The sequence below is a fragment of the Typha angustifolia genome, chromosome 9 (assembly GCF_048772165.1).
Source record: "Typha angustifolia cultivar Huaian chromosome 9, ASM4877216v1, whole genome shotgun sequence".
Taxonomy (NCBI): Eukaryota; Viridiplantae; Streptophyta; class Magnoliopsida; order Poales; family Typhaceae; genus Typha; species Typha angustifolia.
Window position 1 is genome coordinate 6,358,220 of NC_133247.1, and position 22,662 is coordinate 6,380,881.

Here is a 22,662-nt window from a genome sequence, read left to right on the forward strand (position 1 = left end):
ACATTATGAAACCTTTTATTAGAAAAGATTACTTGGATGCGTATTAATGAGAGTAGCTGAGTGAATCTAAAAAGTAGAAAAGTTACAAGCAGTCAACAAATAAAAGATGATAAACTAGTTAACATAATCAAATGCTTTCTTGAAGCCCATTTTGATATTAAGGCCGAATGACTTCCCCTTTTGCAAGCTTAGTTAATAATATCATAATAGCATTGAAGTTGTTAAGAATTGTTGACCCACAATTAAAGCATGCATGTCCAGCTTAAGCCTTGAAGTGAGAATCTTGTGATGATTTTCTAAGAGCTATTCATTAAGATAATTGGTCTACCTCATTGCCTTTCTTGAACTAAGCTATCCAGTAAAGTTTTGGATGAGGCTCGATTTGAAGCTTGAGTTTGTCTGCCATTTCTTGAGAAACAATATTTTCATAATTTCACCATTAATGACTACAATGCATATCCTTTTTATGAGATTTGCATAGTCTTGAAGATGTTGGAGCAGAGCTAATCTTCATCAAAATTCTTTTAGGCATTCAAAACTCTGTGGGCTACTAAGCTTTGGCCTTCTTCCAATTCAATATCCACATGTTCTACTACTTCACCTTCTTCATTATATATAGAATAATTTTAAGTCATCTTCACAAGTTTCTTCATCTACAACGTTCACATATGCCTCGGTTCTCCTCTAAGAACATGCATTATAATGACAGCTAACTTGCCTACACATGAAATAAGAATTATTAGCACATTCGACTTGATTTATAAATGACTTAGTAGTATCATTTTTCAGAATTAAAAAGAAGTATTTTATCATATGAAGATTCATCTTTGAAAGAGAGATAAAAATTACGAATCTCCACATATTTGTTGGCACCACTCTAAGTAATGTTGACCTCTACATTTTGGGCTAGTTGATATGTATCATTTATTGTATGTAATTAAAGTATTTCAACTTCATTACAGATTGACATATTTTGTCATCAACATATCTTATGATAAGTTGGTTATTACTTACGGCAAGATTATTGAGGGTCATAAATTTATAAAACTCTTTAGTTCGGTGTAGTTTGCCACACCTTTGAGTCTTGATGAATGTTGTTGAATTATGGAAAGATCATTTGAGTAAAGTTTATTAGAAAAACTTCTAAGTCTTGATTTAATTTTCTCTCAAATAAAAATCTTTGACTTTATTTCACCATGTCGAGGTATAACCACAAAGTCTTATTGCCACCAATTTTACACGTTGACTCTTTAATGTCTCCTTATAGTCAAAAGGGTTTCACAATAGTACTAAGTCGATCAAGAAATTCCTCAAGTTGAAGACATCCATGAAACTCTAATAAGGTGATCTTCAAAAATGTCAAAGTGATGATATGATCTCATTTCCTTATGTGTGAATAAAAATAAATTTACCTCGGATTTGTCGCTAGAAGACCCACAATTTGATGCACCATGCTCCTCATGAGCTTCTTGATGCTCAAGCTCCATGATAAATTGCTCAATGTATTATTAAAATGCTTCAAGTTTAGCACCTCTTTGATCTCTCGTTTGATTGTTATGTCTTTCTCTAACTCATGTCATTATGGTACAAAAAAAAGGGAAATGGTTCATGAGCATTATTTGGCTCTAATACCAAAGATATAGAGGTGAAAAATAAGATAAAAAAATAAAGAAAAAAAAAACAAAATAGTCACTTCCAAAATAAATAAGAAAGGGCTATGCTCACCAAATAACTCTTATAAAGAGGTAGAATATTCAAATCCAAGTTATCTCTACTATCCCCTTCTTAGGGTATATATACACTATTTTTACTATAATTATCTAATTAACTCTGATACAATTTTTAAGATAATATTTATTAAAAGACACATGTCTTCAAGAGACCCATAGTTCTCTAAAAATTAACTCATCATTTTAAAAGTCAGTACCAACTACTAAATTTTAAAACAACTTTCTAGAAACACATCATTCCAAAAGTTACTACACCAATAATTTACTAGAATTCCAAGAGTTACTATACTAACTACTAAGAGTGGGGGGTGAAAATGGATTGAATTTAAAAGAATTATAATATTTTATTTAGATATAATTAAAACAAAAATATTAAGAGTTTTACAAAAATTAATTTTTTTGTATGTCAAATAAGTAAAATTAGAGAAATTAATCTCTATAAATAATATATAACGTATTATTAGTAACAATATTAATATTTACTATTTAAATAAGCAAACTAAAAACCGTAAATCATTCAAAGAAAATATGCGGGTAAACGGATATTCGATATCCGATATCCGAATCCGAAAAATATATCCGACCCGTATTCGAATCCGTATCTGAATTTTTTTTCAAAAATCCTATCCGTATTCGAATCGGATAGAAATATTCTATCCGAATCCGATCCGAATCAGGTCATATAGCGGGTCGGCTCGGAGTTAATCCGACCCATTTTCACCCCTAAGTAAGAGCCATCGTAACTTACCTTTCATTTACTCCATCGACTCTTAATCTTTTACTCTAACCCTGGTAAACCTAGTCATCCAAGTGACATGACTTTTAACAGAGCAGACATAATATTTTAAGATGTACTTTAGTAGACATAATGTGTTAAAATGCACAACATCATCCTCTCCCTCCACTAAATCAAAACTCTCTCTAGCTATTCAATCTCTTCTCCCGGGTCATAATTTAATCTCTATTATGTGTTTGGTTGTAAGATTGGATAAGATGAGATAAATCATCCCTAAGCTTATCTCAAGAGATAATATATCCCTTGTAATTACTAATATTATGTTATAATTTTAATCTACTGTTTAGTTTATATAAGACTATATACAAGATAACTAAACAAAATTACATTATTATCCTCCATCAAGAAAATCAATAATATCAATTATTATTTTAAACTACTATTGATTATCTTAGACTTAAATTATATCATTAAATATTATTAAATTATATTATGTGAATTAATTAGGTTTAATTCAAAATAATCAGAGTTTAAACAAAAAGTAATACAAATAATAGAATATATGTAATAGAAAAATGTTTAATAAAAAATAAAAATGTAAATATTTTTAATATAGCAATAGTTTAATTAAATATACAATATAAAATATAAAATACTAATAAAAATAAAATAAAATAAAGTAATTAAGATTATTACTTTGTTATTTATATATCTAAATTTATTTATTTCAATACAGTAATAATACTCTCCACTCGGGATATATTTATCTCGCGTCTTTAAATGGTATCCGGTACGAATTTGTAATCCTATTTATTAATTTCGTACAAAATATGAGATTATAAATGGTTGTAGTAAATTAGTAAAGGGTCGGATTATAATTTATAAGACCAAACATACTATAATAATAAAAAATAATGAAAATATAGGGTGTTATTTGAAACTTTCCCAAAATTATATACCGCCGTCGACTACCGCATTTTCATTTTCAAATCCTCTTCGGTCGAGTTCTCTCTCTCGGTTCGATCGGTGGAGGTATCGGAAGAAAATGGAGGAATACTTGGCGAACATGAAGAGGCTGCTATCTCACATGGACGGTAGACGATCTCTCTCGTTCCCTTCTTGTCCTCCTCATCACGGCGATTTGAGACGAATTGGTTAGATTTGGTTTCAGATATCGAGGAGGCGGCGGCGAAGAGCTCGGTGGAGGAGCAGAGGCAGAGGACGAGGATCCGTTGTCTCGAGGACGACCTCAAGCTAGGTAACGATCTCTTCTTCCTCTCCTCCTCTTTCTCATTCTATACCTGTTCCAGCGCATGTTAGAGTGTGCCTGGCGCACATTAGCGGGACTGGAAGGGAAGTGAGGGAGTCGTGCTCCCCCTATGCCTAGGTTTTCGGGCTCTCTGCCGCATTATAACGGAGACCTTCTCGAGGAATGATCTCAAGCTTCAGTTACGACGGGCCTTAGCGGCGCACATTAGTGTCAATGGCGAGCAAGGAGAGGCTGGACTGTGAGGGGCCATCTCGAGGATGGTCTCAAGCGGATTTAGCGAGAGAGTGGCGCATCTTTGCAGGAAGACCTTTGGTTTCTTTGCACCACTCCGGTGCATTTTAGCTTGGTGCTGCACTCTATGTGCACAGATGGCCGCTCGGTGGGTGGTGCCCGCACTCCCTTGAAGTATGTTAGCAGAGCTAGTGGAATCTTACAATGACTAAGATCCTCTCCGCTTCTTATATGGAACTCGTGCGAAGCTTCTCATACTTAATTAATATTTTAGGTGTCTCTCTCCTACGCCTTATATAGTCGTGTGTTTATTTGGTTGATTTTGGATAACTTTTATGGCGCCCTGCTGTTAGTGACGGCGGAGAAGAAGCGATTGAATGAGGAGGGTGAGGAGATGGTGAAGGGAAAAAGGCAGGTTCTTACTGATATTGCGGAGAAGCAGAAGAAGATTTCTTCCTTGGAGAATGAATCCTCCACTCTTTCACAGGTTACACATTTTCCTTTCGTTATTATTACATGCAAAATATTATTCAAGACTGATTTGTCATATGATATGGATTATGGACCAATTTCATGATTTAATTAGTTGTGCTCAATCCCATGGAACTTATTTTCTAGTTTAGCTGTGGATAATACTCGCAATCCAGGTAAAATAGGCTGCAAATTGTGCGGATTTGACTTGCCAACTAAAGTTCTTGATACGGTGTGTGCCTATGAGTGGATCAAACTAGTTGTCTCGTTATTTTAGTGATTGAATCCATTTCAGGTCAACTTTTTGGAGGATTTAATCTGACAGGTAAGCTCAACCATGATGGTGTTAAACATGATTAAAGTGCAGCTCAATTTGAATACAAAACCTATATGGTATATATTTGATCCTTGCAAATTTTAGTTTTGAACGGTCTATGTGCTAAACAATTAATGACTTCTATCATATTCATCATTTGGAAGCAGATAATCTGATGCACTTTAGATACATTAAACACTACACAACCATCACGGGAATAATATCATCTCATTTGCCATATGTTGTATTTTGCCTTTTGTATTTCCCACGTCCACTACTTTCTTCTGGTGGTAACTATCAGTTTTAACTGTTGTTTTACTGGTTCCAGTTCTTCCACTATCTTGGACCTATGTTCTCTCCTTAGAGTGTTCATGTGTCAAAGGGCCATGTTATAATCTATTCTGACTTTTATTTTGCTTGTACTACTTGAATATGTGAAATTACTAAACTATGAAAGGGAGAATGATTGATTGTTCTTGAAGTTTCAATATGCATATACTAATTGCTTGTGCTTGTGGTGATTAGTTTCAGTTGATACCTTTCTACTTGCCTTTTCTTTTACTGGTTTGGTCGTTTGGAACATGTGTCGGGATACTCGGCGTATTGTTCTCCCCATAATAACTCAGGGTGTATTAACATTGAATTTACTCTTAAACATTGAGCATTTGGTCTGTGTTACTGGCAGGCTATTTCTGAATTTCTTCTTCTTTCTTGTGGCTTTTTTTATTGTCTTTCATGCTTGTCAAGATGTGAGCATGTATGTTATTCCTAAGATATGCAGCCATTTCTCTGAATCCACACAGTTTACAGCTTTACATAATAAAAAGATGAAAAACTTAACAGAGATGTCAAATATGTTGACTAGTCTAAAGAATGGATGCTTAATTTTGATCCATCTTACTAAGTTGCAGACATTGGAGCTTCTTCGTCAAGAAATTTCTAGTGAAGTGTTGAAACATAGTGAGAAAAGGTAAAATATGGTGGTTCTTTGTACAATTCTTATATTAATATATGATCTCTCATACATCCCGACAGATTGCTGTATACAAAGTCATGTGAAGAGTTGAATGCGAAACTACAAAATTGGCAGGTTTGGCTTCAATGTGTTTTCATCTTTCAACCTGTTATAATTTTGTACATTTTGAGATCTTTCTGCTTTCACTTTTCCTCTATCTTGATTTTTCAATATTTTGTGATTAATATCTGTAGGATTGGCTCAACAAACATAAGAAGATGCTAGAAAGTGCCCCATCAGTGAGTTTTCAAATCCATTTGGCATATTTCTTAAGTTTAATTTCGTGAATGAATTGAACTGCAGCTTTTATATATGAACAAGCTGAACATTTTAATATAAAAAGTCACCTTTAAAACATTAAAATTGAAAAAGAAATCTCTTCTTTCTATGTGAGTACCTAATTCAAGATTTTAGTGTGTTTGAGCTCCTATTATCTCTTTATATGCCATGTATTCTTAAAATATTTGTTTATGTTAGTGTCAATAATAATCACAAAATAAATAAATAAAAATAATTCGAAAAAAAATAATGGACTCCCCGAAACTACCTTTAATATTGGACTTCTAATAGGAAAGAAAAACTAAATCTGATCTATCTAGATTTTATTTCGCACTCTTGCACCTATACTAGGTACCAAATCCACGAAATAAAACCCTAGAAGAAAAAGAAGAAGAAGAGTGTGTGGTGGTAGTGGGCTTTGGTGACGATGCCATAGGCCGCCCATGGTGAAGAAAGAAGGAAGAAGAGAGAAGAAAAAAATAAAAATAAAAAAGAGATTAAGTAGAGAGAAGGAAAAAAGGGTACAGAGAAAACCGAAAGAGGAAAGAGCAGCTCTGTATCAGGATCTTTGCTGATTTAACCATCCCAAAAATCAAAACTTTTGGCATTTTTTTTCTTATATTTTCTTTTAATTCGGGGAAAATAGTTAAAAACTTGTAATTAGATTAAATCTATTAGATTTCTTTGTGAGGAATGCTATAATATTTTACATGTGAATTTCTTTAGCTTTGGCAAGACAATGATGTCAAGACTCATAAACTCATACATCGAATAATTTATTTATTTGCTATTAGTTTTATTTATTGACAAACCAAAAATTTTATAGTAGATTATATTCTCTTAGATAATGGGACAGATCTAGATATTAGATTTTTACTTTGTTTTCAGCAAATAAAATATAGAGGATAATCATAACATGAGAGTATTTTATAAGATCACAATATTTGATTCAAAAGGTATTAGCATCTAGACTTTATTGCTACTGTGATTTTATGTAATAGCAAATTTGTGGACAGAAAAGACTTAGAAAAATAATGTATAATCAAGTCAAACTACTTATGAAAGAAATATGCGTGCGGAGAGAATTGAAAATAGAATCAATTTGAGTCATAAAAACTCAATTTCAGCATTTGCTACAGTGAAATCAACACTTGCTACAATACCGATGAATAGTGCTGCTGAACAATTCTGATGAATAGTATCGACAAATATTGAATTTCAGAATTGGTTTAGAACTTGGACTTTCCTATTCTAATTATCTAATTTGAACCGGAGCTTAGAAAAAAAGCTATGGAGAGTGAGACTAGGTCTTTGAGCTTTCCCTTTTGAAGTCTCCTAGTCCTAATAAGAGATGCATGTAATCCTAATAAAAGATGATTCTCCATGCTTATAAAAGAGGACTAGAGGCTAAGGGACTCCATCCAACTGAAGAAAACTTCAAGTAAATTATCTGTGAGTTCTAGGATATCTCACTGAGTAAATTGTCCGATTGTGACTACTAATATGATGTGGCCACGAGTCATAGTACTTAGAAAGAAGACAGTATGACATAAATTTTGGCGAGTATCCAAGATATTAATTTCAATAGATATGAATTCTATTACTACAGTGATTTATTCATATATGAATTTAATGTGATATTCATAATATATGCATTTTGTTTTGGATAGCATTGAAAAATCTTGAAAACAAACATATTTTGAGAAAGTATTATATATGAGCTTATAATCCATTCGTGCTATGTTAATATACTATCACTTATTGATTTATTCAATTATTTGTCATTAGACATATCCATAGATATAGTGAGACTATTTACTAAGCATCGAGCTCATTAAAAATCTTATTTTTCAGGAGCAGGTAAGAATAATTTAAAGTTGGACTCTAGAGTCTAAGCTCAAAATTAAAATCCTCCACATAGCAACCTATGAATTAGTTTTTTTTTTTTACTTCTTTTATCATGGTCAGATTAATGGTTGTTAAATTTTGATTTATTTGGATATTGTTTTAGTTGAATTATTTTTTGAACTAAATTGTTCACTTCAATTTAGTTATTATTAGAGTTATTAGATTTAAATATTATATGGTGACTTTGTATAAATAGGGTTCAACCCCTCTTTGATCAAATGTGAAATATAAAATATTTCTCACCACTCTTCTCTCCTCTCTCTTCTCATCTCTCATCTCCTTTAACCCAATCTAGGGTAATCCCACTATCGTTTCATGGTGTTAGATCTCTAGCTCTCACTCTCTAATAGTCATCTCCTTCTTGGATCGTTTTTCACCATCGTTGAGCTTGGGAGCTGTCGCCTCACTCCTCGAGCTCGTTGACGCTACAGCAGCCACTGCCGTAGCCTCCATCACCACAGCCACTGCAGTAGCAGCCGTAGCCCCCACAGCAGCAGCTGTAGCCACCACAGCAACGGCAACTGCAGCTGCCCCTGTTTTCAGCAGTAGTAGCACATCCACTCTTCCTCGCGAGTTCCTGCAAGTGCAGCAGCAACTGCAGCAGCCACAGCCACCACAACGGCAGCAGCAACGGTAGTCGCAGCTGCCTCTGTTTTCAGCAGCAGCAGCTGCACAGGCATCAGTCTCCTTCCTCTTCTTAGTTCAGAAGCAACAGTACATCAACCACCATTTAAGCTGTTGTTCTTGATCGAGCTGCCTTTCATCTCCTTTAATTCTGATAGCTCGGCACCACTGTTTTGGCTAGCGCCTACTAAGTGTTTGACGAAAGTTCCCTGCCTCCACAACACTCTTTTTTTTCTGTAGTTCTTTGATTCTGCATCTGCAACATTATATTTTCACCTACTGCCCACCAAGTATTCGACGAAAATTCATTGTATTCTCAGCTCTCCTTTTGCTGTTCTATTCAAAACTTTCCGCTCACCAGGTGTTCGACGAAAGACTTGAGTGGGCTAAGTGGAAAATCTTACATCACTCTTAAGGTGGTTGATCAATTGTCGTTCCTTCCAATGACATCTTATGTTCCGGTCGGTCTTGAGAGTGTATCATTAGTCGGTTTTCTACTTGTCACCGAGTGGGATTGGATCACATGGGCATTTTCTATTGAGACAGTCCTCCGCAGGCGACGTCTTCTCGGGCACATTGACGGCATCTCTATGGGATGTGCTTCCCTTCGCACTATCATTCAGACCACCACTGTAACCTCTACTGAGTTTGACACACCCAAGGTTGTTTAGTCTGAGGTTCTGTCTTCGGAGTATGATGAGTGGGAGCTACGTGACATAGAGGTTTGCACCTACCTCATCTTGCAGGTTGATCGATCGTTTCGACCTCAGCTTCAGACCTTGTCTTCTGCTCAGGCCATTTGGGCTCATCTTAGTCGTCGATTTGTTTAGTCGAGTCTGATGTGTCGCTTTCAGCTCCGTCGAGATGCTCAGGAGGTCAGACAGGGTTAGCTCTTTATCTAGGACTTTTACGTCCGCATAATTGACATATGGCGTGAGCTTACGTCTATGGAGCCCACTTTCAGCCACCCCTCTGACTCGATGTCCGCTCAGCGCCACTGTGACGAGGATTATCTGATGGATTTTCTAAATGCTCTTCGTCCGAAATTTGGGGATCTAACTCGTCATTTATTGCATCGCTCCACTCTGCCAAGCCTGGACAGTGCCATAGCTGAGTTACAGGCTGAGGAGCTTAGGCAGCATCTTACACCACCTTCTGTAGCCATAGAGAGTGTGCTTGGTGTTGCTCTTGCTTCTATATCAGTCACGCGTGATATTTCGGCTGATGCTCGCGTCACTCATGTGCCTGGACGAGATCATCACTCATCGCGTCCTATGTTTACTCATTGTGGTTGTCTTAGTCATTTTGCCGCTCGCTGCTATCGACTTTATCTTGAGCTTGTTTCCTGTTTTGACAAAGGGGATCAAGCAAGGACAGGAGTCGTCACTTAGCTTCCTCTACCGCTGCACCAAATATTAGTCCATCTGATCACTCCAGCAATCTCACCTTTAGTAGTGTGCAGCTCCAGCAGATTCAACTGCTCATTCATGGAGCTCTCAGCTTCACTGGTGCCTCTACTTCTGCATCTGCTATCTCTGGTATGACTAAGCCCTGGATTTTTTATTTTGGCACCTCACATCATATGACTGGTGACCCTTCCATCTTTACTAGCCTCACCTCTGCCCCTATCACTCTTCCTCATGTTCATACAGCTGATGGGACCCATTTCCTCATGTTCATACAACTGATGGGACCTATTATCTTATCTCTCATATTAGTTACATTACTCCTACCACGAATCCCACGAGTCATCTTATTTTATCTGATGTTTGGCTTGTCCCCGGCCTAACCATGAGTCTTATTTCTATAACTCAGCTTTCTGACTCTGGTTACACTGTATCCTTCTCTTCTACTTCTTGTGTTGTGCAGGACCCGTCTACAGGCTAGAGGATTGGGATCGGTAGTCGGATACATGGGCTTTATTACCTGGATCAACTTCACCTTCTATCACCTCGTCCCAGTGCTTATCCAGTCACTCCTCTCTCTCCTTCAGACTTGTGGCATCGGCGTCTAGGTCATGTATCGAGTCAGCGTCTCAAGACCTTGTCCCGGTCTGGATGTTTAGGCAGTGGTCATTTTTCTTGTTTGTCCCCTTGTACTGGCTGTAGGTTGGCAAAACATTAGGCCCTTCCGTTTCCTCTTAGTACGAATATCTCTAATTCCCTTTTTCACCTTGTGCCGGTACTCTACCTCAGTAGTCGTGTCCCTATACCCCTGCTCAGAATGAAGTTGTTGAACGAAGACATCATCATCTTCTTGAGACCACTCGAGCTCTTCTCTTTGAAGCTTCTGTTCCTCGTTCTTATTGGGCTGAGGCCCTTCTTACTGCTCTTTATCTCATCAATCGAACTCCATCATCTGTCCTTGATGGTTTGACTCCATACGATCGTCTCTATGGTACTGCCCCCTCGTATGGTCATCTTCGTGTTCTTGGGTGCACCTGTTTTGTTCTTCTTCCTCCGGATGAACGTCATAAGTTATCCCCTAGGGTAGCTAAATATGTCTTTCTAGGATATAGTTCTGAGCATAAAGGCTATCGTTGCTATGATATTTTTGCTCATCGTCTTAGGATATCGCGCCATGTCACTTTTCTGGAAGAGATACATTTCTTTACCACTGGTACCTTAGCTCCATTGGATTTATCTTTTTTAGATCTCCCTACCTTTGCTCATCCTCTATCCCTCCGAGGTGCCTTGTTCAGCCCCACCATCAATATCCCACATGCCTCAAATTTCTTTACCCATCGACACGCCTTTACTACTAGTTCCTTCTGCTCCACCGGACCGCTCTCTCGCTGAGTTCCCAGCCCCCCTAGAGGAGTACCCCCCTCCCATGATGACTTTGCCCTACTTCTATACTCGCAGGTCCTGTCCTCCCACAAATGAGCCCCCCACTTCTGGTAGTATCTCTCCGATCGTCCCATCCTCTACTGTGACGGCTCCTACACCCACTCGTCGTTACCTAGAGCGTGAGCATCGCTCTCCTGACTGGTATGGCTTTCTGATCTCTTCCGCTACATACTCCCCTCAGTTTCACCCTTTTCTTGCAGCCATCCACTCCACCCCTCAGCCTAGGTCCTATAGTGAGGCAGTCCAAGTTCCAGAGTGGCAGCAGGCCATGGCAGATGAGCTTCAAGCCCTTCAGCAGATGCATACTTGGGATGTTGTTCCTTGCCCACCAGATATTGTGCCTGTCAGCTGCAAATAGATCTTCAAGGTTAAATATCGACCTGATGGATCCATTGCTAGGTATAAAGCTCGTTTGGTTGCTCGGGGTTTTACTCAAGAATACGGGATAGATTATGAGGAGACTTTTGCTCCAGTTGCCCGGATGACTTCTGTCCGCACTTTTCTAGCTGTTGCTTCTAGTCTCCATTGGCCTTTACATTAGATGGATGTGAAGAATGCGTTTCTTCATGGCCTTCTTAACGAGGAGGTATACATGGACCCTCTACTCGGTTTCCCTCTTCCTCCAGGTCAAATATGTCAATTGCGGCGAGCTATCTATAGGCTCAAGCAGGCCCCTTGTTCCTGGTTTGATTGTTTTCGTAGTGTTCTTACAGTCTACGGATTTCAGGAGAGCTCTTCTGAGCCATCTATGTTTCTACGGTCTTCTGCGCAGGGTCGGGTCATCCTCCTTCTGTATGGTGATAATATGATTATCATCGGAGATGACTCAACCGGGATTCGCTCCTTTCAGCAGCATCTTCAGAGTCAGTTTGAGATGAAGGACCTTGGTCCGCTTCGATACTTTCTGGGTATCGAAATTGCTAAGTCATCCTATGGTCTTTTGCTGTCCCAGCAGAAGTAGATTATAGACATTCTTAGTCGTGCTACTATCACTGACACTCGTCCCGCTGCTACCCCAGTTGAGCTCCATGTGAAGCTTCAGCCCGATGACGGTCAGCTTCTTCTAGATTCGACTAGATATCGTCAACTAGTTGGGGCACTTGTCTACCTGACCATTACTCAGCTTGATATCTCTCATGCAGTTGGTCTTATTACTCAGTTCATGCAGGCTCCTCGATCTACTTATTATGCTGCTCTTATACGTATTCTTCGATACCTTCGTGGCACCATCGCTCGCTCTCTTTTCATGCCATCGACTTCCATTTTGGTTCTGCGAGCTTATTGTGATGCAGATTATGCTAATGACAAGTTTGATCGGAAGTCTACTACTGGCTTCTGCATTTTTCTAGAAGATTCTTTGATTTCTTGGCGTAGCAAGAAACAGAATGTGGTCTCTCTCCAGTACTGAGTCAGAGTATCGTGCTATGTATGCGGCAACTAAGGAGATTGTTTGGCTTCGTCGTCTCTTTAGTGATATGGGTGTTTCCTTACCCATCCTAACTCATCTTCATGTCGACAATGATAGTGCTAAAAGGTTCGCTGAAAATCTTGTTTTTCATGAGAGGACGAAGCACATTGAAGTTGATATGCACTACACTCGGCAGCAATATCGAGCTGGCATCATTTTACTCCACTTCAGCACTGAGGAGCAAATTGCCGATTTTTTCACGAAGTCTCTTCCCTTTCTGTGCTTTGCATATTTAGTTGGCAAACTCTCGGTTTATGATCCACCTTGAGTTTGAGGGGGGAGTATTAGAGTTATTAAATTTAAATATTATATGGTGACTTTGTATAAATAGGGGTCAACCTCTCTTTGATCAAATGTGAAATACAAAATATTTTCCACCACTCTGCTTCTCTCCTCTCTCTTCTCTTCTCTCTCTTCTCCTTCAACCCAATCTAGGATAATCCCACTATCGTTTTAGTTATGATAAGATTTTCTTATCATTTGTTTCATGTCTCTTGAGATTATTTTCTTGAGTTACACAGCATGTCAATCCCCAAGTGGGGTGTGGTAGTCTTCTTGATGATAAAAGGCATCCCTAAGTGGTCCAAGAAAAGTTGTCTTTTCTGTCATTGGAGTCATTTGGTATAACTATTTTTTTAGTGGCTTATATAGGAACTGACATCAATTGTACCATGCTTCAGGTTGAGGAAGCTCCTAGTAAGCAAACGTTCTTTGAAGGTAAGCTGCACCTATAAGTTTTATTCTTGTTGGCCAACAGTCAATTTATTATACCTATAAGGTAAGCTGTGGTATCATAATTTTAAATTTTCTCCTGTACAAAATCATCACCTTGATAACTGATTAGTGATTTAATACAGAAGTTTACTGAGTTTATATTTGAAAATTTCTAAATTAATTTAATTCTGGAAGAATGTTAGCTTTCTACCTTTTTACTTCTTTATCAATAAACATCTAGTTGGTTGACTGGTGGTATTGTTTATGCAGGAACTACATGCAGCGTGGTTACCCCAGAAGGAGATCTGGATAAACTGGTTTGTATTTTGAATTAATCTCTTACTAGTACTCTATATTACCTTTTAATTATTATTTCTTCGAAATATCAGGAACGTGTGATAAGTGCAAGAGAAAAAGACCTAATAAATCAAATACTGTCTTCAAGAGAAAAAAAAGAAGAATTAGAAGCAAAAAGATCTACAGTTCTTTCTGCAAGCAGTCAAGTATGATTTTTCTGCTACTCATAGTTTCATGCCACAGTTAGAAATATGATTTCTTATGTTCTTTAATTAAATTCCTATAAAGAATTGTGCACTCTTTCAAACAGAACAAACAGCTTATAGAGAAATTGAAGTGCAAAATCAAGGATGTTCTGGTTAGTTAATCTTAGTACAAAAATGATAAAAGATATTTCTATGTACGTTATATATATTTTCTGCTTCATTCATAGTTTCATCATTTCTTTTTTCTTTTTTTTTTTGAGCGAATGTAGCCTGCGCTAGTGGATACGGATCTAAAGGCCTTGGAAGAGGAGCACAAAGCTCTGTTATCTGATAAGGCTGGAGAAGCAGAGTACTACCAGTCTCTGCAGAACAGGGTTAACGAAATCAAGGTAATATTATTATTGGCATATATTAGTGGCTGCTGCTTTGGATTTCTTAGGAAGTTTAGACAGGTGATATTTCCAGTTTCAACTCACTGCAAGAGCTGCATTATCATGGCGAAAGTTTTTTTATATTCTTCCTGCAGAGCATCTCAGATACTATCAAGTGTCAATGCGGATTTGAATACAAGGTACAGTTCATAGAAGAAGCTAAGAATTGCAGCTAAAGAAGGTCACGACACAGAAAATCAATGACGATCTATTTAGTGCTGCCACCTTATAACAGTTAAAACAGTAATGACAGTGCCAGTAAGCTGATTTGTAGAAAATGAAAATTGTTACAAATTACAAAGATCAAGAAAGAATAGAATAATAAAAGGAAATAAAGGTAAGAGAACTTAAGCAGTAACTAGTAAATATAATCGGACTTCATGGTGTTCTTAGATACTCAGATTCAAGGCTTTGCAAATTTTCTTGTAAACATATTTCTTGCTCTGATGATATTTCACACTTAGAATTTAAGACATCAGCTTGCAACTTATGGGCATATCATTCTATTACTACAGTTACATGTTTTGTAAAGCTTGATATAGTTACAACTCCAAAATGCTGACTATTCACTTATGTTGCCTGAATAATGTTTTGAGTTATCTTTTTTGTGTGTTGGGGAGGTTGTGTTGCTTGTAAAGGCTGGTTGTTTTCCTTTGGAGGAGAATATGATTTGGTTCTATATATAGCACTAGAACTTTCTTCAATGGAGATTGCAAGTAATGATATACAAGAGAGGGGGGGCGGGGGAAATATCATATAGAGTTTTAACAGAGTTGGTAGCTAAGTAATTAGTTCAAAATCAGCCTGGTTCCTGTAATCCTGAGCACTGAGATTTCTTTTTACTTTAAAGGGCGTGTTTGATTGTTGGAAACGAGAGAAATAAAGTGATATTGAAAAATTGAAGTTCCTAGGGAAGTTTTACATTTTCATAGATTTTTTTGTAAGACAGATAGTGTTAGATTAGAATTATGAGTTTTTTTATTTATATTTTTTATTAAAAGATATCTGTGCAAAAAAGTCTGGGTTTAAATGAGCTAAACTTTAATATTAATTTTAGAGAGGTATACATCATGTACGTAAGAGATTTTAAAAAGGTACACATATAGGAGAAAAGAAAAAGTAGGAATAAAATAATATAGATTGAGATATAAATAAAGTGAACTCTCCGGCTCTTCTTTCTCTCGAAGTAAAGTGTATTGGGCCAAAATTAGGAAAGTCTATAATCCAGGGGAAATAAGATAAGTCACTTTTTGACTCACTTTCTGCAACCAAACAATAGAAACTATAATGGTCGTTAAAACTACCCACTTCCCTCGACTGAACATGTCAAGCAAGAGCTTTACACTTTCTAAATCAATCTAATCTTGGGATCAGGCTTAGGCTGCAGTTGGGCCTAATGTATCGGCCTAGATGGCCTGGCCCTGGGTTCATTCACAGTGAAAAATGAAGTATTTCTGATACATATTTAGTGCTTCTCGGTAGGTGCATGAAGTGAGTAAGAATATCTATTAGGATGAAAATGATTAGATGTTAGCTGCTTGATCTGATTTCTTTGTCTGATTTCTTTGTCCGATTTTTCTTTGTCTGTTCTCAGGATCTAGATCCATATCAATATGCATAGTCTTTTGTGGGTATAGATATGAATTACGTACTGTAATTTGTTTATTTAGAAGAATAGTAGTGAATGAATATAATCTATATATGCTATTGATGTAAGTCTTGTTTTTTTGGCAATTGAGAAGAAGAGTATTATTAATCTTTGTGCTATACTAGTACTAGTACTACTACTTCTAGTAGCTTGATAGATCTACTGTCTTCCTGATGGATGTTCCACCTCTGATCATGATTCAGATTAAGCTACACTCTGGAGATCATTGTCATCCTTCTAAGTTACAAATATATATTATGTGCTCTTTAGGTATACTTTCTTGGTGCATGCTATTCTGGATGTCCTGTTCTTACTTGGGACTAGTTTAAGTCTTGCCACTAATATGTTTCACATGTCTATTTCATCGAAAGTTAAATTTGAGATTAAGTGTATTTGAAAATCACTGACCCAGTTGGCGATTTTTAGATATAAGTCTCCGATTAGGTCAGCTTATTTAAAATTTTAAATCCTCTTCAAAACTTGTTAAGTCTCAAAAGAGAAATTTCTATATAAGTCATATTTTGATTCAACGACTTCTCAGTATAAGTGGTTGACTAGATTAACGATTTATATCAATTTTTTTGAGAATTTAAAATTTTTATCTGTCAAATATAAATCACTGATTGACTCGGATATTTTCAAATGCCCATAGTCTTATATTTAAGTTTTGAAATGTAATTAGATATTTGGGCTAGTTTAGTAAAACAAAACTCAAAAATTGGTGGTCCTAGGTAAGCAATCTTTTATATCATCTTGTTCTATGCAAATCAATTTTGCAGCTATGTCCTATACCCTACCTCTCCATAAAAGTTTATTAGATGATGTTAAGGGCCCAACCATGCAGCATTATCTTCTTCTTCTTCTTTTTCTTTTCTTTTATTTCTGGGCATCTGATAAGTATTGCAACTCTCAAGAGATTAGCCGTCAATGTCATCCTGTATGGTTGCCATTAGAAGATCCATCTGCATTAACTCTCGACCATGACATCTTAGATCAAGTTCATGGAATAATTGGTTTAGATGGACATAGTTTCATTGTCGACTGTATTATACTACTAAAATCTGCTGTTGGGTATTTAATAGTATAATGAAATATTATATTATCATATCAAGATATATTATTTTCTTCTGTGGAAAGATTGTGTGTTGAAATGGATTTCTTTTTTTTTATTTTGGCAAGGAGGGGTATATTTGTGCAAAATTCTTTTTATATTTAATGTTTTTTATTTTGTTGCATATATACCCTTCAAAATTTTTATATTTGTTTGTTTGCCCTCTCTAAATTTGATATTTATATGCAAACTCTTTAAACCCTTAATTTTTTTTTCGCATAGATATCTTTTAAAATTTTAATAATTAGACATAAAATTGCAAAACTATCTTTATTCTAGTTTTTTATAAAAGTATTCTTAGTTAAGGGTTTTTTTTTTTCCTTATGAGACTGATTTTAAAAAGTAACCTGGTGGGTATCTATACAATTAACATATATTTTAAGAATATAGGCCATACAAGCAAAAGACCCTTTAAATTCTTAAAGTAAATATAAGTGTATAGACTAATTATAGACTAGACAATGAGAGCTCTACTTCCTGACTATCGTCGTTGGCTTGCTTTTAATGCTAAATTATGTTAATGATTTTTTTTCTCTTTATTAGAACTTAATCGAGGTAATTATGCAACTTTCCATTATCTAGAAATCTTAGGAGAACAACACCGCTTCTCCTTAATCAAAGGTGGTATTCTTGATTACCATCAAAATCACTGTGTTTAAGAAATACTTTATCTTATGCTACCTTTATTCCTCCTCTAGTACCACTTTTCCATTTAAAAGTGCTTAAGCTCTTAATCATGTACATGTTCCTAATCTTAATTTATGATGTACCCTAAGAAGATAAAAATATAAAAATAAAAAAGAAAAGAAATCTATTTAATTGTCATCTAATTCCTATTTGCTCCTACAATAATCATTGCCTCCACTTCCTAAGCACAAGAATTAAGAAGGCTTACTCTTGTTATTCTCCAAGAATTTAGAAACTCCAATAGATTACTAAACAATGCACATTACTCCAAGCCCTAAATTTCTCAAACAAAAGTTAAAAAAAGAAGAAGAAGAAGAAGAGAAGCTCTGATGGGTACTTAAAAATTAAGCAGAATATATGTACTTTTAAAAAGATGTGCTTAACGACCTACTAAATCTGACTTAGATTTCATCAACTCGAATCATGCATCCACATAGCTTTTGAAACAATTAGGCCAAAAGGTGTGGCTTTTGGACCAACTTCAACAAAAAAAAAAAAAGAATTCCAGAGCTCAGATTGGAGAGAAGAGAAAAAAGAAGAATATATTTGGGAGTTGGGAGATGGAATGTGGGAGTTGAGCAGTCATGGAAAGGAAGAAAGGTACTTCTTTTCTTTTCTTTTTTTCTTTTTTCTTTTCATTTTCATGGGGATGCCTAACTGACCTAATCCTAATCTTGACTGGAAGATGGATGATTGAAGTTTTATGGCGGCTTTTTACACGTACATAGTTTCTGCAACTGAAGGTGACATCTGGAGTTCATTATTATTATTATACTTTCTTCAATGGTCAAAAGGTGGTCAAATTGCACGAGTGACATTTTCTTATCATCCTTTTTAGACTTTGTTATAATAATTTATTTATTTTTTTGCTGAGCAATAGATATTACTCATTTACTAAATAGGTTATATTAGTCATCCCTATAATCCATTTATTAGATGAATTATTTTTAAAATTTTTTTTTCTAACAAAGGTTCTCACATTGGTGTGGTGGGAAATTGACCCGAACCCACATAAGACGACGTGATTGACACCTTTATTATTTTAGGGTTAGGGTTGCTGGACACAAGCAAGAATGCCTTTTGAGTTCCGTTTGAATTCGAATCTTAAGCTGAACTGAAGATAGAGCTAGTATTGGCCTACATCGTGTTTGGTTTCATCTAGGGGTGTTTAACGAGCAGAACACGAGGGAACTAGGTCTTGCTCATATTCGAGTCAGGATCGAAATTAAATCTTAACTCGCTTGTGTTTGGCTCACTTGGCTTAACAAGTTAAATCAAATTTGATTCAAAGTTCTAACTCTACTGGCTTAGGTTAATTAAAGTTAAGCTTGCTCGTGTTTGGCTCTTTAATATTTCAAGTTTAAATCTTGACTTATGGTTTAGGGTTTAGGCTATTTTTTTTTTCGACTCATTTATTAGAAGAGCAAGTCAATGCTAAATAAATTTCGAACTGAACATGAATTATGCAGAGACAACAAGTTATACTTTCGTACATTTTTTATCCATCTAGTTTACAATTTTGGAGCTTATTTATGATTTGCAAGCTCCTTCACTACTTGGAAGCTTATTTGTTGCTCTGATGGTTTTGCCGTGTATGCTCCTTCAAAGTTTTTTCTTTTATTTAACCTTTTAAATTTCATGGTTTTTGCACAAATGCCCATATGGATAATTTTTTAGTTGATTTATTCATACAAGAATTCGATGAAAGGATTCAAAAAAGGTGAACAGAACAATAAAAGTTCAATTTGTAATGCTTTTTTTTTTTTTCTATTTCAATTTGAAACATTGTAGTTTTTATTTACAATATGTATTTCGACGTATAATAATATGTATCTTGACATTAAACAATATAATTCAATAGCTAAATTTTCTTTGTACAATATTCTTATTGACAGCCCAAAAGAGGTGTATTGACATTGACATATACACTAGTTTGTTTATAATCTATATATTTTTTTCATAATCCTAAAAATATATTTACAAAATCTATAGATATATTTTTGGATTTCAAAAATGCTTTTATGGAATCCATAGATGTATCAATAGAATCCATAATACCTAGTGGAATGCTAGTATGATTATTTACGATTTTGTAATTGTATCTATGAAATTCATAGTAACATATACTTGTTATTTAAATCATTTAGAGATATCATGCAAGATCTTACCATTATATCATATATTTTTACATTTTGAGCACCTCTTCTATCTTTATTTCAGCATTCTCATCTAGGGACATATTCTTTTTTCCCATTTTCACCCCGATCTAACACCCACTAGTGTAGGTAGCAATTCGATATTTAGAAAAACCATATCATGAAATTTGAAAGTATATCTAGGACTGTCAAGCTTGACGGGCGGCTCGGGCTTAGCTTGGACTCGGCCAGAGCTGAGTCGAGCCCGAGCCATTGTAATCAACTTGAAATTAATATCGAGCCGAGCCTGAGCTAGAGCCGGCTCGCTCAGGCTCAGCTTGATAGGGCTCGATAGCCTGACTAGCTATAACTAAGGACACGTGGCATAAAGAAATATTGCCACGTATCCCTCACCCCACCCCACCATCACTCGTCACCCATCCATCACCTACCACACCGTCACCTATCACGTCACCGTCGCCATCCTCACCCATCTCCCTCAGGTTCCTCACCCACCCCACCCTCACCCTTATTCACCTGATCACCATCCAAAACCTCACCCCACACACCGTTACCTCCTCCCTCTCCATCGGCCTCCATTAGTAAGACACCACCATGGCGCCACCTCCTCATCTTTGTTGGCCTCCTCCTCCTCCTCTTACATCAACATCTCCTACCTCTTCTTCGTCCACTCCGTCGGCTTCCTCCTCCTCCTTCATTTACCATCTCCTCGTGGTCGCCTCCTCCTCCATTCGTCTCCGACTCCTCCTTTAGCAAGCCACCGTCCACGCTGCCACCGCCTCATCCTTTAATCAAACCCGAGCTTGAGCAGAATTATGAGGCTCGAAAGTAATTTTGAGCCTAAGCCGGAACAGGCTCGCTCAGGCTCAGCTTGTTTACACCCTTAAGTATATCTTCATTTATCTCCATGGTTGTATATTTTAATATCAAATAAATAAATAAATAACCTTTTGATATAATATGTAGATTTTAAACATTAACAAGATATTTTATCTTTAATAATGTTGGCTTCAAATCTAGTATGGTGGAATTCTTTCTAATGCTCATATAATATGATGTCATCTTCTATATGAAAAATGACTGTATCATACTAGTAAAGAGGTCTAAAGATATTATCTATTGAGGTTCTTTTTAGAGGTGAAAGAGAATGTTTATTGGAGAATAATATAAAAAGAGAAGTAAGATTAAGTTTTTGTTGCTAAAAAGAAGGAGGAAATTTTTTTTAAGGATTGTTATATCGTTGAAACAAGAAGAATGCAGAAGTAGAGGACATTTTATCATGCATTATCTTTTCAAGAAAGGAGATTGTCCTATTTACTAGAAAAAATGTACATCGGAGAGGATAAAACCAAAATAAAAGCTACAGGTGATTATGCTATTTTGTCCTTATAAATAAATGTAAGGTGTATTTTGGTTATATTATATCTAAAATGGTTGAAATTGTAAAGAATAACCAAAATGGGTAAGGTGCAAAAAGAAAAATAATATTAGTTTTTAGTGTAAATCGCTCAATACAAATAATGTATCTTTTCTTTTATAGTTAATTTGATGAAATCTTATTAAGTCTTAATTAATTATGTTTGAGGGATATCTATATAGAAAGTAAAGATTTTAAGGGGTTATTTATGTAAAATAATAATATTTATAGGATACACATGCAAATATCTATTTTGAAAGAGTATACATACGAACAAGCGACTTAGAAATATATATATATATATATATATATATATATGCAAAAAAATCCTTGTGTTTATGTGAAGAAAGAGCCCTCGATTAGTGGAAAACTTGAGAAAGCCCGTCCTGATTTGCATGTGGACTTGGCTCTACATGTTGTTGCTATTATTGTGTTACGAACCAGATCTAAAACAATCTGGGCATAAGAAACTTATAATATTTTTATAGGAAAAAGCTTCGGAAGTCACATCTAATAGTTTTTGTTTTACATGATTTCGAGGTTAGAGTGAAAAGATAAAATTTAAATAGAGGAAGGTCGAAATTAGATAGATCGGTAATTATCTAACGTTGCGGTGATTGTTAGAGGGTGGCGGATGGCCAAGGATGTTGGTGGACGATCGTAAATAGTGTGGCTCCTAGAGGTGATGGTGGTCATAGTTTGGAGATAAAATTATGACTCTAAGTTAGATCTACCCTTAAGAAAATAAATAGTTATAATTAATTTACTTTTACTTATAGATTATCTTATACTTACTCCTAAGATAAATCCAAGGCTAAAAAATTTCTTAATGCTTAGATTGTTAACAAAAAAGCTCGTGACATCTATATATAGAGGTTGGGTATGGTAAATCCTATAGAAATTACCTCTAAAGGCCAATACAACTCAAACTAGGACTTATTTTATGGGCTTATATAACTTAATTGGATTTGCCTTAAAAACTTGTATAAATTAATTGGACTTGGACTTGCTTTAGTAGCTTACATGACATAACTAGACTTATAAGGGCTTACATAAGAGATAAATATAAATTAATTAAAAAATAAATATACTCAATTT

The 22,662-nt window shown here is 35.8% G+C and overlaps 1 protein-coding gene across 2 annotated transcripts; it reads left to right on the forward strand.

The window, feature by feature from the left end:
• Positions 1-3,471: 3,471 nt before the first annotated feature.
• On the forward strand, positions 3,472-15,119 carry LOC140767465 (uncharacterized). 2 transcript variants are annotated; one of them, XM_073107388.1, is made up of 12 exons: positions 3,472-3,560; positions 3,638-3,724; positions 4,321-4,454; positions 5,666-5,724; positions 5,790-5,844; positions 5,964-6,008; positions 13,578-13,614; positions 13,882-13,928; positions 14,001-14,114; positions 14,219-14,266; positions 14,384-14,503; positions 14,641-15,119. In XM_073107388.1, the coding sequence occupies exons 1-12, from the start codon at positions 3,512-3,514 to the stop codon at positions 14,719-14,721; spliced, it is 876 nt and encodes a 291-aa protein (XP_072963489.1). In that variant the 5' UTR covers positions 3,472-3,511; the 3' UTR covers positions 14,722-15,119. The 2 variants fall into 2 exon arrangements, with proteins under 2 accessions (XP_072963489.1, XP_072963490.1); XM_073107389.1 differs by lacking the exons at positions 14,001-14,114; positions 14,219-14,266.
• The last annotated feature ends 7,543 nt before the right edge of the window (positions 15,120-22,662 follow it).